This window comes from Panthera tigris, chromosome X (assembly GCF_018350195.1).
Source record: "Panthera tigris isolate Pti1 chromosome X, P.tigris_Pti1_mat1.1, whole genome shotgun sequence".
Classification (NCBI taxonomy): Eukaryota; Metazoa; Chordata; class Mammalia; order Carnivora; family Felidae; genus Panthera; species Panthera tigris.
The window spans coordinates 40,395,090-40,412,575 of NC_056677.1; the positions used below are offsets into that span (position 1 = coordinate 40,395,090).

Sequence of the window (17,486 nt, forward strand, 5' to 3'; positions counted from 1 at the left end):
TTTTGGAGACTCTGAACGAATGAACATAGAGTTCGCAGAGAAAAGTCCTCTGTATGGTGAGTTTGTCAGCATTTGTAAGATCAACGGCTAGGAATCCAGTATGAGGCCTTGCTCTTTGGATTCTACGGCAGCACGAAGCCACTTAATGGCAGGCTAGTTCACTTGGATGAGCTCCCCCATGCAGACTCAGAGGGGCGGAGCAGTGGTTACCCCGGCATTTCTCAGACGGCCTGCCAGAATGCCAGGTGACACAGCTGTCCTCGGCCTAACCAAAAGGCCTAACCATACTGTGGGGCAGGAGCAATGAGATTCTGGGATCTGAAGGGCATGGAATGCAGTATGGCCAAGGACATGGCGGCCCAGACCTGCCACTCATAATCTCTCCTTTCTGTACTGTGAATTTCGAAACAGGTGTAATGAGCTTTCATAAGTGGCTTCTATGTCAGCAAAGATGAAACAAATGGACTTTGCTGGCCTAGATGAAATAGGAAGGCGACGGGTAAGAGAAAAGGTCACGTATGCCCTGTATTACGAAATACAAAACCAAATACAATAAAAGCTGCCACATGAAATTTAGCCTCCTCTATTCTTTTAACGAATCTCTATTAAGAGGCAAACAACTTGTTTCACAAGAATCAAATTCTGTGGAACAAGAGCTGCTTAGAAAGACTAGGTTGTGACTATTCTCACTCGAGTCCTGGCAATGTCAGTGGAACTCTTTCTCCTGGGCCCACCGTGGCCAGGCCGGAAGGCAAAACAACAACGCACAACACGTTGAAAGGACTTGATAAACTCACAAAAGTAGGGCCACCTTAACCTCATCTCAAACCCGTAATGTTCAACATTTTGTTTGGGGGAACCTGGGAATGATTCCAGATCCACGCTGTCCAGCAGAACTTTCTGCAACGATGGTAGTGGTCTAGATCTGCGCTGTCCAATGTGCTAGCCACGGGCCACATGGGGCGGGCCGCTGAGCAGTTGAAATTTCACTCAGTTTCACACCAAAAGAGAAAACAAAGCAAGCAAACGAATGTGCTCATTCTGGAATGAATAAATACAGAAAGAAGGTGAATAATTTCCCTTCTGGTCTAAGTACCTTGGGAGCAGCTGCTGTATAAAATGCCATGAAATGCCAGGAATTTTAGAAGTGTTCCACTTTAATCGATAACTTTTCAAAAATTTGAATGGCTGAGGTCCTAAATAATTGGAGGACCATGAGACACATACCTTCATGCAAAACCCTGAACACCAGATCCTAGTCGGAATTCTCAAACGTCCCAAGGGTAATAACTTGTACTTTGCCCAAAGGACCTTCCTTCCTGAAGGTGGGATATTTCAAAAGAAAGGGTTTCCTCTGCAACTTAACTGGTACCTAGAGTCAGGTCTCCAAAAGTTACCGTGTGTGTGTGTGTGTGTGTGTGTGTGTGTGTGTGTGCACGCATGCATGTGTATTTTAAACAGTAGAGAAAAATGTGAACCCAGGGAATTTAACAGCTTCCTTTAATTATATGGACATCATTACAGTATATCTGGAGCCTGGTGATATCGTGATGAACATGCCTGATGACAGGCATCGCTATTCTCTCTGCTGCCCTCAGTGACGTACTTTCACAGTGGCGAGAACAGAGTTCAAGCCTATTCTGCGCTGGTTTATCTACCAGCATTGAGAATCAGATCAGGAAGGAAAAAAGAAACATTAAAGTCTTTGCTCTGCTTGCTCAACATTGCCACTCTTAAGCCTAATCCAATCGTAAACTTGGATGAACACTGAGAAACAAACTGCGTTAAAAGAGTCTTTATCTTCTGGTTTAAAAAACAACTCTTTTTTTAAACCAGAAGATAAAGACCTTTTGGGATGAGCACTGGGTGTTGTATGGAAACCAATGTGACAATAAATTTCATATACTGAAAAATCAATAAATAAAAAAAATAAAAAACAACTCTTTTTGTATCTTCTGATTCACCATAAGGTACAAGTACACAAATACAGACTTAAAAATCTAAGAGAGTGTTGGTGCTTGATTAAGACTGATTCTCCAGTCACGGCGGAAATATCAAATGCTAGTTCTCTTGGGGCGCCTGGGTGGCTCAGTCAGTTAAGTGTCGGACTCTGGCTCAGGTCATGATCTCCTGAGTTCGAGCCCCGGGTTGGGCTCTGTGCTGACAGCTCGGAGCCCGGAGCCTGCTTCTGATTCTGTGTCTCCCCCACTCTCTCTCTCTCTGTGCCTCCCCCATTTGCACTCTGTCTGTCTGTCTCAAAAATAAATAACCATTAAAAAACAATTCTAGTTGTCTTTAGGAGGTAAAAGCCTTGTCTACTAGACCAGAAACAAGACTTTGTGGGAAAAGATCCATGGCTCTGAAAATGGACTGCTCTCAACACTAAGCTCAGTGGTAAAAGAAGGGAGAGACACTTGCCATCTCCGGCCTTGGTGTTGACACACGTTGTCCAATATGCAGGGCAAGGGGACAGAATCTCAGGAACACCGACACATCAATCAACCCAGAGAAAGGGCGGGAAAAAGGGTTAGACGTGACCCGACCTCTTGCCCCTTTGCTGGAAGGGGCAGGGGGTTGGCACACACAGGGAGGAAGAAAGAGACAAAACAGCATGGAGAGAAACATCTCAGGTTAGGAGGAGGAGAGAAGCCAGGCCCGGTTAATTGGTTTCTGAGGACGCCCTTGTGTCACCTGAAGTACTGTGAGCGGCGTTCGTTCTGGTCCTCTTCGGAGGGCTCCTCGACGCCAACTCTGGGCAGCAGAAAAAGGGAGTGTGAGTGTGACAGGGACACGGGGGAGCCAGGAGCTACGGACACGGGACCGGGACCACGCCCATCAGAGAACAGGCTGGCTCACCTTGAATATAAATCTGGACCCTCTCTTCAGCTGTCCCCATTGGCTAAAACCCGGAGAGGCCGAGGGGCCACCAAACTTAGATTCAAAGCAACAATGGTAGGAGCTAGCTCAAATGAGGATCGACTCGGAAGGAAGACGAGCCTCTCAAGATATAACGGAAGGACATCAGAGGACTAAATGCAACGCACAGGTGATGAGTTCCTACTTTTCAGGAATTCATCTGTTTCATAAAGCAAGATCCATCCGTAGGAAAACCGGGAGACAAAGTTGTCACTAAACACACACTTGAAGCGTTTACACATATTTTGACACATATTGGACAGAAAGAGCAAAAAGTAAACCATGTTGTCCACAGGTTTGACCTGAAGGTCAGGAGCCCAGCTGCTGCTATTCTCTGTCTTGTGCCTTAGAGCTGGCACGGCCCATCTGCACCTTCCTTAACAATTTCTGGGTTATTCAGGGTTCATTTGAACTTTGCCATCGTCCTCTAGGAGCAGGGTTTCACCGTCTTGGCGCTGTTGACATTCTGGGCCCTGGCCTCTGCCTACGAGATATCAGTAGCATCCCCCCTGCCCCGTTGAGGCAACCAAAAATATCTCCAGACATTGACAAATGTCCCCTGGGAGGCAACCTGCCCTTGGTGGAGAACCACTGCGCTAAATCATGTGCAATACCAATTAGGGGTGCTATTGCCCCCATGGGTGTGAAAATTGGTTCTTAGGAGACAAAAAAAAAAACCCTTTAATATTCCAGTGGTTTCTAGCCCTCTGAAGCGTGATAGCACATAAACAGGTATATAGCAGATCTGTGGTATTAAGTTTTCACTGGAAGAGGTCTTTGGGAAAAAGACATTTTTGAAGGACTCCCTGTGGGGGGTGTGTGTGGGGGGCAATAACGAAAACCAGGAGGGCAAAGACAATGCCCAAACCCTCATGCTACTAACATCCCCTGAAATATGAGTGAGAATGTGATGCTTCTTCAGGTGCTACTTTTAACTAGTCACACGTTCAGAACGTGACTTAAACCAGACTCTGTATTTTACGGGAGCATTGAAAAAGTGTAACAAATTCCAGAAAAGCGAGCTGGACTCCACCGGTGTAAGAGTCACTAATGACCAGAACAACAGCAAGCGTAGCAGTACTAACGGTGATAGAAGAGCTAAAATACAACAAACGCTTACCCTGTGCCAGACGGTACGTTTAATGAGCAAGTTCTTTATCACATTTATTTGTCGTCACATTTTGGCCTCACACTAGTGTCCCCATCGAAACTGGCGAGGGAGAGTGAGTTGACGAGCCTCAATAAGTTGCCCAAGGTCACAAAGGTAGAAAAATTGTGGAATCGAGAAGGCAGCGTAGGAGGACGCTGGGCTCATCGCGCGTCCTGCCGATCACTTAGATTCCACCTACACCTGCCTAAATAACCCAGAAAACCGCCAGAGGATTAGCAGAAGGGAGTCACCGGAGTCAAGCGCAGACCAGAGGCCCACGGAAGAGGGTAGGAAGGGCGGCGAGGCGGTGCGCGCTCCACGGACTGGCGGGAGGGAGCCGGGGCGGAGGGGCGGCTCGCCGGCCAAGCAGAGCCCCCGAGTCTGGCTGGCAAAAGCGGAGGGGCCGGACGGACTGTGTTCCGACAGCAAGCGCGACTTAGCGTCTGGGAGGTCATAAGTTAACAGCTCTGCGCGGAAAGCGGGAAGGCTGGAGGACAAAGGGAGGGAGAGCTGCTGAGCCCCCGGACGGCAGAGCTCAGCTTGGCGGAGAACAAAGGCGCTCGCCAGCGCCATCTCCCTCGCCCATCCCCCAGCCAAAATCCCAAAGGGAACCAGTTCCTGCCAGGGAACTGGCTTGCACCTCGCAAACACCCAATGCTGTGCTTCTGCAGATCCATCCCTCTGATGGGTCTGACTCCCTCCCAGTACCGGAGGGCCCCTCCCGAAGCGGATCTCTGAAGGAAAAGCTAGCTGAGCCTGCCCCTCCAGCCCCTGTGCACCTTGCCAATCCACCCCAGCTAATACGCCACATCCCCAGCACCACAAGCCTGGCAGTGTGCAAGTAGCCCAGACGGGCCACGCCACCCCACAGTGAATCCTGCCCCTAGGAGAGGGGAAGAGAAGGCAAACACCAGTCTGACTGTGGCCCCAGCGGTGGGCTGGGGGCAGACATCAGGTCAGACTGCGGCCCCGCCCACCAACGCAAGTTATTCAAGACAGCACAGGGGAAGTGCCCCACAGTCCCACACCACTCCAGGGACTATCCAAAATGACCAAACGGAAGAATACCCCTCGAAAGAATCTCCAGGAAATAACAACAGCTAACGAACTTATCAAAAAGGATTTAAACAATATAACAGAAAGTGAATTTAGAATAACAGTCATAAAATTAATCGCTGGGCTTGAAAACAGTATAGAGGACAGCAGAGAATCTCTTGCTACAGAGATCAAGGGACTAAGGAATAGTCAGGAGGAGCTAAAAAATGCGATAAACGAGCTGCAAAATAAAATGGAAATGACCACAGCTCGGAATGAAGAAGCAGAGGAGAGAATAGGTGAACTAGAAGATAAAATTATGGAAAAAGAAGAAGCTGAGAAAAAGAGAGACAAAAAAATCCAGGAGTATGAGGGAAAATTAGAGAACTAAGTGATGCACTAAAGAGAAATAATCTACGCATAATTGGTATTCCAGAGGAGGAAGAGAGAGGGAAAGGTGCTGAAGGGGTACTTGAAGAAATAATAGCTGAGAACTTCCCGGATCTGGGGAAGGAAAAAGGCATTGAAATCCAAGAGGCACAGAGAACTCCCTTCAGACGTAACTTGAATCGATCTTCTGCACGACAAATCATAGTGAAACTGGCAAAATACAAGGATAAAGAGAAAATTCTGAAAGCAGCGAGGGATAAACGTGCTCTAACCTATAAAGGGAGACCTATAAGACTCGTGACCGATCTCTCTACTGAAACTTGGCAGGCCAGAAAGGATTGGCAGGAGATCTTCAATGTGATGAACAGAAAAAAATATGCAGCCGAGAATCCTTTATCCAGCAAGTCTGTCATTTAGAATAGAAGGAGAGATAAAGGTCTTCCCAAACAAACAAAAACTAAAGGAATTCATCACCACTAAACCAGCCCTACAAGAGATCCTAAGGGGGATCCTGTGAGACAAAGTACCAGAGACATCGCTACAAGCATAAAACATACAGACATCACAATGACTCTAAACCTGTATCTTTCTATAATAACACTGAATGTAAATGGACTAAATGCGCCAACCAAAAGACATAGGGTATCAGAATGGATAAAAAAACAAGACCCATCTGTTTGCTGTCTACAAGAGACTCATTTTAGACCTGAGGACACCTTCAGATTAAAAGTGAGGGGTTGGAGAACTATCTATCATGCTACTGGAAGTCAAAGAAAGCTGGAGTAGCCATACTTCTATCAGACAAACTAGACTTTCAATTAAAGGCTGTAACAAGAGATGAAGAAGGGCATTATATAATAATTACAGGGTCTATCCATCAGGAAGAGCTAACAATTATAAATGTCTATGCGCCGAATACCGGAGCCCCCAGATATATAAAACAATTACTCATAAACATAAGCAACCTTATTGATAAGAATGTGGTCATTGCAGGGGACTTTAACACCCCACTTACAGAAATGGATAGATCATCTAGACACACAGTCAATAAAGAAACAAGGGCCCTGAATGATACATTGGATCAGATGGACTTGACAGATATATTTAGAACTCCGCATCCCAAAGCAACAGAATATACTTTCTTCTCAAGTGCACATGGAACATTTGCCAAGATCACATACTGGGTCACAAAACAGCTCGTCATAAGTATACAAGAATTGAAATCATACCATGCATACTTTCAGACCACAATGCTATGAAGCTTGAAATCAACCACAGGAAAAAGTCTGGAAAACCTCCAAAAGCAAGGAGGTTAAAGAACACCCTACTAAAGAATGAATGGGTTAACCAGGCAATTAGAGAAGAAATTAAAAAATATATGGAAACAAATGAAAATGAAAATACAACAATCCAAACGCTTTGGGATGCAGCGAAGGCAGTCCTGACAGGAAAATACATTGCAATCCAGGCCTATCTCAAGAAACAAGAAAAATCCCAAATACAAAATATAACAGCACACCTAAAGGAAATAGAAGCAGAACAGCAAAGGCAGCCTAAACCCAGCAGAAGAAGAGAAATCATAAAGATCAGAGCAGAAATAAACAATATAGAATCTAAAAAAAACTGTAGAGCAGATCAATGAAACCAAGAGTTGGTTTCTTGAAAAAATAAACAAAATTGATAAACCTCTAGCCAGGCTTCTCAAAAAGAAAAGGGAGATGACCCAAATAGATAAAATCATGAATGAAAATGGAATTATTACAACCAATCCCTCAGAGATACAAGCAATTATCAGGGAATACTATGAAAAATTATATGCCAACAAACTGGACAACCTGGAAGAAATGGACAAATTCCTAAACACCCACACGCTTCCAAAACTCAATCAGGAGGAAATAGAAAGCTTGAACAGACCCATAACCAGCGAAGAAATTGAATCAGTCATCAAAAATCTCCCAACAAATAAGAGCCAGGACCAGATGGCTTCCCAGGGGAGTTCTACCAGACATTTAAAGGAGAAATAATACCTATCCTTCTCAAGCTATTCCAAAAAATAGAAAGGGAAGGAAAACTTCCAGACTCATTCTATGAAGCCAGTATTACTTTGATTCCTAAACCAGACAGAGACCCAGTAAAAAAAGAGAACTACAGGCCAATATCCCTGATGAATATGGAGGCAAAAATTCTCAATAAGAGACTAGCAAATCGAATTCAATGGCATATAAAAAGAATTATTCACCATGATCAAGTGGGATTCATTCCTGGGATGCAGGGCTGGTTCAACATTCGCAAATCGATCAACGTGATACATCACATTAATAAAAGAAAAGATAAGAACCATATGATCCTGTCAATCGATGCAGAAAAGGCATTTGACAAAATTCAGCAACATTTCTTAATAAAAACCCTAGAGAAAGTCGGGATAGAAGGAACATACTTAAAGATCATAAAAGCCATTTATGAAAAGCCCACAGCTAACATCATCCTCAATGGGGAAAAACAGAGCTTTTTCCCGAGATCAGGAACACGACAGGGATGTCCACTCTCACCGCTGTTGTTTCACATAGTGTTGGAAGTTCTAGCATCAGCAATCAGACAACAAAAGCAAATCAAAGGCATCAAAATTGGCAAAGATGAAGTCAAGCTTTCACTTTTTGCAGATGACATGATATTATACATGGAAAATCCGATAGACTCCACCAAAAGTCTGCTAGAACTGATACATGAATTTAGCAAAGTTGCAGGATACAAAATCAATGTACAGAAGTCAGTTGCATTCTTATACACTAACAATGAAGCAACAGAAAGACAAATAAAGAAACTGATCCCATTAACCACTGCACCAAGAAGCATAAAATACCTAGGAATAAATCTAACCAAAGATGTAAAAGATCTGTATGCTGAAAACTATAGAAAGCTTATGAAGGAAATTGAAGAAGATATAAAGAAATGGAAAAACATTCCGTGCTCATGGATTGGAAGAATAAATATTGTCAAAATGTCAATACTACCCAAAGCTATCTACACATTCAATGCAATCCCAATCAAAATTGCACCAGCATTCTTCTCAAAACTAGAACAAGCAATCCTAAAATTCATATGGAACCACAAAAGGCCCCGAATAGCCAAAGTAATTTTGAAGAAGAAGACCAAAGCAGGAGGCATCACAATCCCAGACTTTAGCCTCTACTACAAAGCTGTAATCATCAAGACAGCATGGTATTGGCACAAAAACAGACACATAGACCAATGGAATAGAATAGAAACCGCAGAACTAGACCCACAAACGTATGGCCAACTCATCTTTGACAAAGCAGGAAAGAACATCCAATGGAAAAAAGACAGTCTCTTTAACAAATGGTGCTGGGAGAACTGGACGGCAACATGCAGAAGGTTGAAACTAGACCACTTTCTCACACCATTCACAAAAGTAAACTCAAAATGGATAAAGGACCTGAATGTGAGACAGGAAACCATCAAAACCCTAGAGGAGAAAGCAGGAAAAGACCTCTCTGACCTCAGCCGTAGCAATCTCTTACTCGGCACATCCCCAAAGGCAAGGGAATTAAAAGCAAAAATGAATTACTGGGACCTTATGAAGATAAAAAGCTTCTGCACAGCAAAGGAAACAACCAACAAAACTAAAAGGCAGCCAACGGAATGGGAAAAGATATTTGCAAATGACATATTGGACAAAGGGCTAGTATCCAAAATCTATAAAGAGCTCACCAAACTCCACACCCGAAAAACAAATAACCCAGTGAAGAAATGAGCAGAAAACATGAATAGACACTTCTCTAAAGAAGACATCCGGATGGCCAACAGGCACATGAAAAGATGCTCAACATCGCTCCTTATCAGGGAAATACAAATCAAAACCACACTCAGATATCACCTCACGCCAGTCAGAGTGGCCAAAAATGAACAAATCAGGAGACTATAGATGCTGGAGAGGATGTGGAGAAACGGGAACCCTCTTGCACTGTTGGTGGGAATGCAAATTGGTGCAGCCGCTCTGGAAAGCAGGGTGGAGGTTCCTCAGAAAATTAAAAATAGACCTACCCTATGACCCAGCAATAGCACTGCTAGGAATTTACCCAAGGGATACAAGAGTGCTGATGCATAGGGGCACTTGTACCCCAATGTTTATAGCAGCACTCTCAACAATAGCCAAATTATGGAAAGAGCCTAAATGTCCATCAACTGATGAATGGATAAACAAATTGTGGTTTATATACACAATGGAATACTACGTGGCAATGAGAAAAAATGAAATATGGCCCTTTGTAACAACGTGGATGGAACTGGAGAGTGTGATGCTAAGTGCAATGAGCCATACAGAGAAAGACAGATACCATATGGTTTCACTCTTATGTGGATCCTGAGAAACTTAACAGAAACCCATGGGGGAGGGGAAGGAAAAAAAAAAAAGACGTTAGAGTGGGAGAGAGCCAAAGCATAAGAGACTCTTAAAAACTGAGAACTGAGGGTTGATGGGGGGTGGGAGGGAGGGGAGGGTGGGTGATGGGTATTGAGGAGGGCACCTTTTGGGATGAGCACTGGGTGTTGTATGGAAACCAATTTGACAATAAATTTCATATATTGAAAAAAAAAGCCAGAAGATAAAGCTGAAAATGAATGTAAATGCTAATTTACTACATGCTATAAAATAGTCTAAAAAGAGAAAAAATAAAAATAAAAATAAAAATAAAATAAAAATTAAAATAAAATAAAATAAAATAAAATAAAATAAAATAAAATAAAATAAAATAAAATAAAATAGAAAAGAAAAGAAAAATGGTGGAATCAAGGCTGTGACACCGAGTCTCTTAGACCCGGGAGCCCAATTCCCTCACCTCACAGAATCTGCCCTTTGATTACATGCTGGCGTCCTTAAACTCTCTTAAAATAATCCAGTTACAAATGCTATTACATAAAGAGCTCAGGGCTTTTCTCTGCCTTTATCTTCAAGTTATCTCACAAAGAGCTTCGTCCTAAATTCCCCGTCTCACAGGATTACCCTTACTTGTCCTTGAGTGTTTGCGTTCCTGCACACTGGGCTGTGAAGGGCAACTGCTCGTTGAACTGTGTCACTTGAAGCGGGGGCTCCAAAGAGAACAGCCACTATGTCGCCAAAATGTGCTCTGGGCACATACGAGACTCCTCTGCTGAAGTAATCCTGTGGTCACTTTTTTTTTTTAATTGCCAAAATTATATCCTTTGTGAATAACAACACCTGCTCAAGAGGCTAAGAAAAATATGCAGTCTGTGCATTAACGGAAAACCACTGGAGCATTTTTGCTATTATGTTTTAAAATATCAATCACGACCTACCAATTTAGAAAGGTAAGCTGGATTTCTGGAAAGCAGCGACCTGGCTGTGGGTTTGTGTTGTATTCGTTTTTATGTTATGGACAGATGAGAATTTAGCCATGGGTAAAAATCACAACTAACTCCCAAGGGGCCCTTGGGTGGCTCAGTTGGTTGAGCATCCGACTTCAGCTCAGCTCATGATCTGGCGGTTCGTGGGTTCGAGCCCCGTGTTGGGCTCTGTGCTGACAGCTCAGATCCCGAAGCCTGCTTCAGAGTCTTTGTCTCCCCCTCTCTCTTTCTGCCCCTCCCCCACTCTGCTCCACTCCCTCTTGCTCTCTCTCAAATATAAATAAGCATTAAAAAAATTTAAAAACAAATCACAACTAACTCCTAATTATTTATAGTGGAACTCTGAGACCCAACCCGGGCTTCTGATGTTGAGCAGCCACTTAACACCTCATCAGGGCCTCTGTCAGCAGACTAGAGAAGTAAGGAACAAGTAGGTATTAAGTCTACCGAGGTCGCGGAGGTCGAAACCCCACACTGAACTTCACGGGGTTTCTGAATCAATTTAGAATAAGAACCTGGTTCACAGAAATGATTCATGGCCATCAGGTAACATCACAAGCCACAGGCCAGAAAAACCAATCAATCTCATTAGTTTATTTGTGAGGGAATGTCTTTCCGTGTAATCTCTACATATGTCAGTTTCCACACTTACGTAATCACTATTTATACACATCAGGAAAATGCAATGAACTAACGCCATGTGTATTTTTCACCAATTTGCTTCATGACGCTGTCTCGGTGGAGTTGGTCAGAAAGAAGGAAAGAATAAAGATAGGGGCAGAAACCGGAAAACGATATAGAAAATCAAGGCAATGAAGAGCTAGCTCTTTGAAAAGATCCACAAAGTTGACAAACCTCTGGCAAGACTGAAAGAAAAAAAGAGAAAGATACAAATTACCAATATCAGCAGCGAAACAAGGGATATCACCGTAGAGCTCACAGACATCAACAGTTTCACAAACTACCATAATTCACCCAGTAGGAAACAGATCATCTTAATAGCCCTATAAGTATTTTTTTTAATGTTTATTTATTTTTGAGACAGAGACAGAGCATGAACGGGGGAGGGTCAGAGAGAGGGAGACACAGAATCTGAAGCAGGCTCCAGGCTCTGAGCTGTCAGCACAGAGCCCGACGCGGGGCTCGAACTCACGGACTGCGAGATCATGACCTGAGCCGAAGTCAGATGCTTAACCGACTGAGCCACCCAGGCGCCCCAAATAGCCCTGTAAGTATTAAAGAAATTGCCTTCACAATTTAAAAGCTCCTGAAAAAGAAGTCTCCAGGACCGGATGATTTTAAACGAGAATTCCATTAAACTTCCAAAAAGAACTAACACCAATTCTACACAATCTCTTTCAGAAAACAGAAGAGCAGGGAACATGTCCTAGCTCCTTTTGTGAGGCCAGATTACTCTGATACCAAAAACAGACAAAGGTAGTACAAAATAAGAGAAAACTACAGACCAATATCCCTCATGAACACAGACCACAAAAATCCTTAACAAAATAACAGCTAATAGAATTCAGCAGTGTATTAAAAACTCATACACCACGACCAAGTGGGGTTTGTCTTAGGGAAGTATTTTCATTAATTGATGTAACCCACCATATTAACAGGCTAAACAAGAAAAATCTTATGATTATATCAGTAGATACAGGAAAAGCATTTGAGAAACTTCAGCATCCGTTCACGATTAAAAAAAAAAAAAAACCAACAAAACCTCAAAAATCTAACAATAGATAGAAACTCCCTCAACTTGATGAGGAACATCTACAAAAACCCTACAGCTAATATTATACTTATTGGTCAAAGACTGAATATTTTCCCCTTACGACTGGAAACAAGATCAGGATGTCAGCTCATGTCACTGTTACTCGACATCATATTGAAAGTCCTAGCCAGAACAGTAAGTCAAGAAAGGGAAATAAAACGTACACTGGTTGCAAAGGAAGACATAAAACTGTCTCTGTTTGCAAATGATGTGATGGTCTATGTAGGAAATCCCAAAGAATTTATAAACAAAACCAAACAAAAGCCTCTTAGAACTAACAAATGAGTCCAGCAAGGTCACAGGATACGAGATCGACATACAAAAACCCACTGTATTTCTATATCCTAGCAATGAACACATGGAGCCTGAAATTGAAGACAGAATAACATTTATAATTGCTCAGAAGAGAAGAAGTACTTAGATACAAATCTCACAAACCATGAATAAATGAAGAAACGTGCCGCGTTCATGAATTGGAAGACAGAAAACAAGATGGCAGTTCTCCCCAAACTTACTATAGGCTTAACGCAATCCCTGTGAAAATTCCAGCCAGGTGTTTTCTTATTTTTTTAGAGATGGACAGGCTTCTTCTAAAATATATATGGAAAGCAACGAGAACAGCTACGAGAGTTTTGAAAAAGAATAATGTGGGAGGGCTCGCTCTATCTGATGCTACAGCTTATTACATAACTATAGTTATCAGGACAGTGTGGAGGGGTGACCACATTCATCAGTGGGGCAGAATACAGACAAACCCACGTGCATCGAGCCAACTGATTTTTGGCAAAGGAGCAAAAGTAATCCAACAGAGTAAGACTTGTCTTTTTAACACATTGTGCCAGAACAACCGGATGGCCAATAGGCAAATAAAAAAGATAATAAAACCTAAACCTGAGCCTCACAGCTTATATAAAAATTAACTCCAAATGGACCACAGACTCAAATGTCAAGCATAGAACTAAGAAACTTTTAGAAGATAACATAGAAGAGGGGCGCCTGGGTGGCTCAGTCGGTTGAGTGTCCGACTTCAGCTCAGGTCATGATCTCTTGGTCCGTGAGTTCGAGCCCCGTGTCAGGCTCTGTGCTGACAGCTCAGAGCCTGGAGCCTGCTTCGGATTCTGTGTCTCCCTCTCTCTCTGCCCCTCCCCCGTTCATGCACTTGCTCTCTCTCTCTCAAAAATAAACATTTAAAAAAAAGAAGATAACACAGAATGAAATCTTCACGGCCTAGGGCTTGACGGAGAGTCCTTACATATAACACCAAAGGCACGATGTGTAAAAGGGAAAAAAAAAGATAAACTGCACTCCCTCAAAACTAAAACTTCTGTTCTTCGATGACTCTACTAGAAGGATTAAAAGACAAGCTACAGATTGGGAGAAAATATTTGCAAAGCACATCTCTGAGAAAAGACTAGTATCTATAATAAATAAAGAACACTCAGAACTCAATAAAAAAAACCCAAACAATCTGATTAGAAAATAGATGAGAAGTGTGAACAGGTGTTTCACCGAGGAAGACAGATGAATGGCAAATGGGCACATGAAGAGATGTTCAACATCATCGGTCATTAGAGGAATGCACATGAAGGCCACGGGGAGGTATCCCCACCCACCTGTTAGAACAACTACAATGACAAATGGTGGTTAACACCAAATGCTGGCGAGGAGGCGGGGGAACTAGATCTCTCGTACACCCGGTCACACACACACTCATTTCCGGGCCCCTCAGTGTGTGCTATGTTCTGGGTGCTATCTATATGTTACATCAGTATTTCCACAACACAACAGTGATTATATTTGTACACGTACGGCTCGTGTGCCTCATGGAAAGCTGCCCACACTCTCAGCTCTGGGTAGGGCAGTTTTAATGGCCCGGTTTAGAAAAGGGTTACCAGAACTGCAAAATGTCCCCAGTCACCTCTCTACTCTCAGTGGAAAAGTATTCAGTCGTATCTGTGTGGGGTGGGGGAGGGTGGCAGGAGGAAAAGGGGACTTATAAATGAGCAGGAAAACCAAACAGGATTTCCTCAGGCTCTGAGCATCCAGGGTACCTACGGAGTGCCCCAACAGGAGCAGAACGTCACCTCGGAGGTCACCGAATGCAAAGATCCTCAACTGTGTGCAGGGGACAAGCCTCCTCTCTTGCGCTTATTCTTACACAGAACGAAGATGGCGCCGTCTTGGGTCTCAGAGTTAGCGCCAAAAATCTGTCCATTTTCTTCTTCAGGTTTGTATTCCCACAATGAATTATTTTCCCTAGAGACTCGTGCCAGGAGCTCGAAATTCTCATCACCCCCCATTTCACGACGCGGCGCCAGTCCCTAACACAGCCGACCTTCTTAAGGTTAAGGCTGTGGACTGTGTGGCAAGACTGCCCGGGTTCAAGTCCCAGCTCATCCACCGAAAGCTCTGTGGCCCGGGCAAGTTATTGCCAGCATCGCAAGTGTTAGCTATGATACGACTGTCTCTGACCCCCCACCCCTCTCCCCGCTAGGTTCTGCAGACCCACCAGGATGTGAGGCTGAGACTCGCTAGCCCAGAAATGGTGGGGCTGGCAGGCGCCAAGCCCAGGAACCCCTGCCCGCCATCGATACAAAAGTCCCTGATGGTGGGGGAGACTGTTCTCTCAAATTCCAGCTTTCTCCCAAGTTCCACGTGTCCCCCTCACCCTAAGGATGACTACGAGATCTTTGTAGGTCCTCTCTCCTCCCAAGGTAGGTATGCTGGACACCGTTAGGCCACTGCGCTCTGTATTCCAGAGAAGGGAGTAGGAACGAAAGGCCAGGAGAGAAAGGAAGAAACAGTGCCACCTTGTGGCTTTTCGGAGGATCCTTCACACCTAAGCACTGCTCCAGTGCTTTCCTCTTTCTGCTCGCATTCAACCTCTGCAGACCCAAAACTGAGGGGCGCGGTGGGAGCCTCTCCGGGGAGGCAGAACTTCACGTCCAGGAGAACCGAGGCCCAAAGACGTGAAGGGCTTGCCTTGAACCAGAGCCGGGGTTAGGCTCTGGGGCTCTTGACCCCTGCTCCAGGCTCCTCTGTCCCCTAAGGAGCTGGGGGCGCAGAAGCACACTCTGGAATCCAAACCCTCTTTGAAACAAAATCAAATTTAGGTCAGTTGCTCTCTCTCCCGACACAGCTGCCAAACCACAGGCAGGGGACATCCATGAGGCTGCAACAAATAAGGGTTACGCAGGAAATGCCACACCTCTTTTGTGCGCTCAAGCGAGAGGAGACACGGTTTCCTCTGAAAAACAAAACCCTAATTGCCTCTTTTTGTTTCTCGTTATCATCTGAAGCGGATGAGCTTCTTTTGAAGGCCGCAGGTTTGATTTCAGAGGAATGTCAAATGCCAGACTCTGCCAGCAGCTTTGAGGCTTTTGAATTCTGGCCCTGTCGCTGTTCCAGCAAGGTCCAGGTGTTTCTAACGCCCCGTGCGTCTGTACTCACAAACATTTTACATGGCAACCCTTTTTCTCATGGAAAACTCAATACTCTGACTTTTCAGTTATTGCTTTTTATTTTTAAGCCCTCCCGCAAACCCACAACAACAACAACAACAACAAACGTAAAAACCTTCCATGTACTGAGCTGTCTCCCCCCGTGTGTGAGCACAGGGACATAGTCAGACGCAAAACTGGCCGTGCTTTCAAACTGACCTTATGTTAAGCCACGACAGCATGGGTGTTGTGCCTCCGCCAATGATCCAGACAGTGAAGAAGACGATGAGGAGGGTGGTCGTGAACATCATCTGGCGAGCGTAGGATGCCGTGTCGCGGATGGCCAGCGCAAATGCCATCGCGCCCCTGAGGCCTGCGGGGACCAGAGAGGAAGATCTGGTCATAAGGGCGGATGACAATGTGTCCTTAGATCCGTTGCTGCCACTCAGGGCTAATAAACTATAACATCCACGTATGTTTCGGGAGTCAAACTGTCTTATTCAGAAAGAAGGACCTTAAGGGAATGTGGTTTTCTCTTGTTTGAAGTCTTCTTTTGCAAAATGCCCAAATGCGATGAGTAGTGCCCAAATGCACTACTTTGTCCGGCACATTCTAGAATAATAACACTCTTATTACGGAGATCATTCTCCTGCTAGTAACATGAAATAAAAAGAAAGATAAATAAGAACTAATGAATAGAAGCTCTCTAGGTCTGTGATTCATTATAAACTGAAGTAAGAGGCTAGGTCTGAATACATCAAATACATATTTGTGATCTGTGTCCCAGGACCCACAGAGCAGCCTAGCATTTCCTTAGCAAAGCTACACAGAGAAGTAACAATACAACCCGATCTACGTCAAGCGTTGGCAATTTTTTTCTGTAAAGGGTCAGATAATAAATATTTTAGGCTTTGGGGGTCAAGAGGAAAAATCAAGGCTATTTTGTAGGTACTTACATAGAAGAGAAAAGCAAAAAAAAGAAAAAACAAACCCAAATTTCTACCAAATCTTATGGGCAAAAACCAAAAAGAGAATAATAACAACACAGTATAATGTGTTGTGATATAGGTGAATTCTTTTGGAGGACTATATTTCACTTAATTGGATTTCAAAGTTAGTGTCCTCTATCGTCAAATAGATTGTAAATATCCATCTGTAAAAGCCACTCTTAGCCGTGGAGTATATGAAAATACGCAACGGCCAGATTTGGCCCAGGGGATGTAGTCTGCTGGCCCTTTTTCTACATTAACGGGTATTAAGGCTAAGCGCCAAACACACGGTGAGTACAGCATAGCCTGGAACGAAGTTGAGTCATGATATTGGACATCTGAAACTAATATAACACTATGTGTCAACTATCCTAAAAAAACAACCCTGGGAGATAGAAATTAAATGTACA

General features: G+C 43.9%; 1 protein-coding gene across 3 annotated transcripts in view; it reads right to left on the reverse strand.

Moving 5' to 3' along the window:
* SLC9A7 (solute carrier family 9 member A7) overlaps nt 1-17,486 on the reverse strand; it is a 132,735-nt gene that overhangs the window by 24,129 nt on the left and 91,120 nt on the right. For 2 of the 3 annotated variants that reach the window (XM_042973842.1, XM_042973844.1), the window contains exons 12-13: nt 16,307-16,460; nt 2,692-2,751 (exon numbers count right to left, since the gene is read on the reverse strand). In XM_042973842.1, the coding sequence (XP_042829776.1) occupies nt 2,692-2,751; nt 16,307-16,460 (214 nt within the window). The remainder of the gene's footprint in view (nt 1-2,691; nt 2,752-16,306; nt 16,461-17,486) is intronic. The other variant, XM_042973843.1, reaches the window with a different exon arrangement.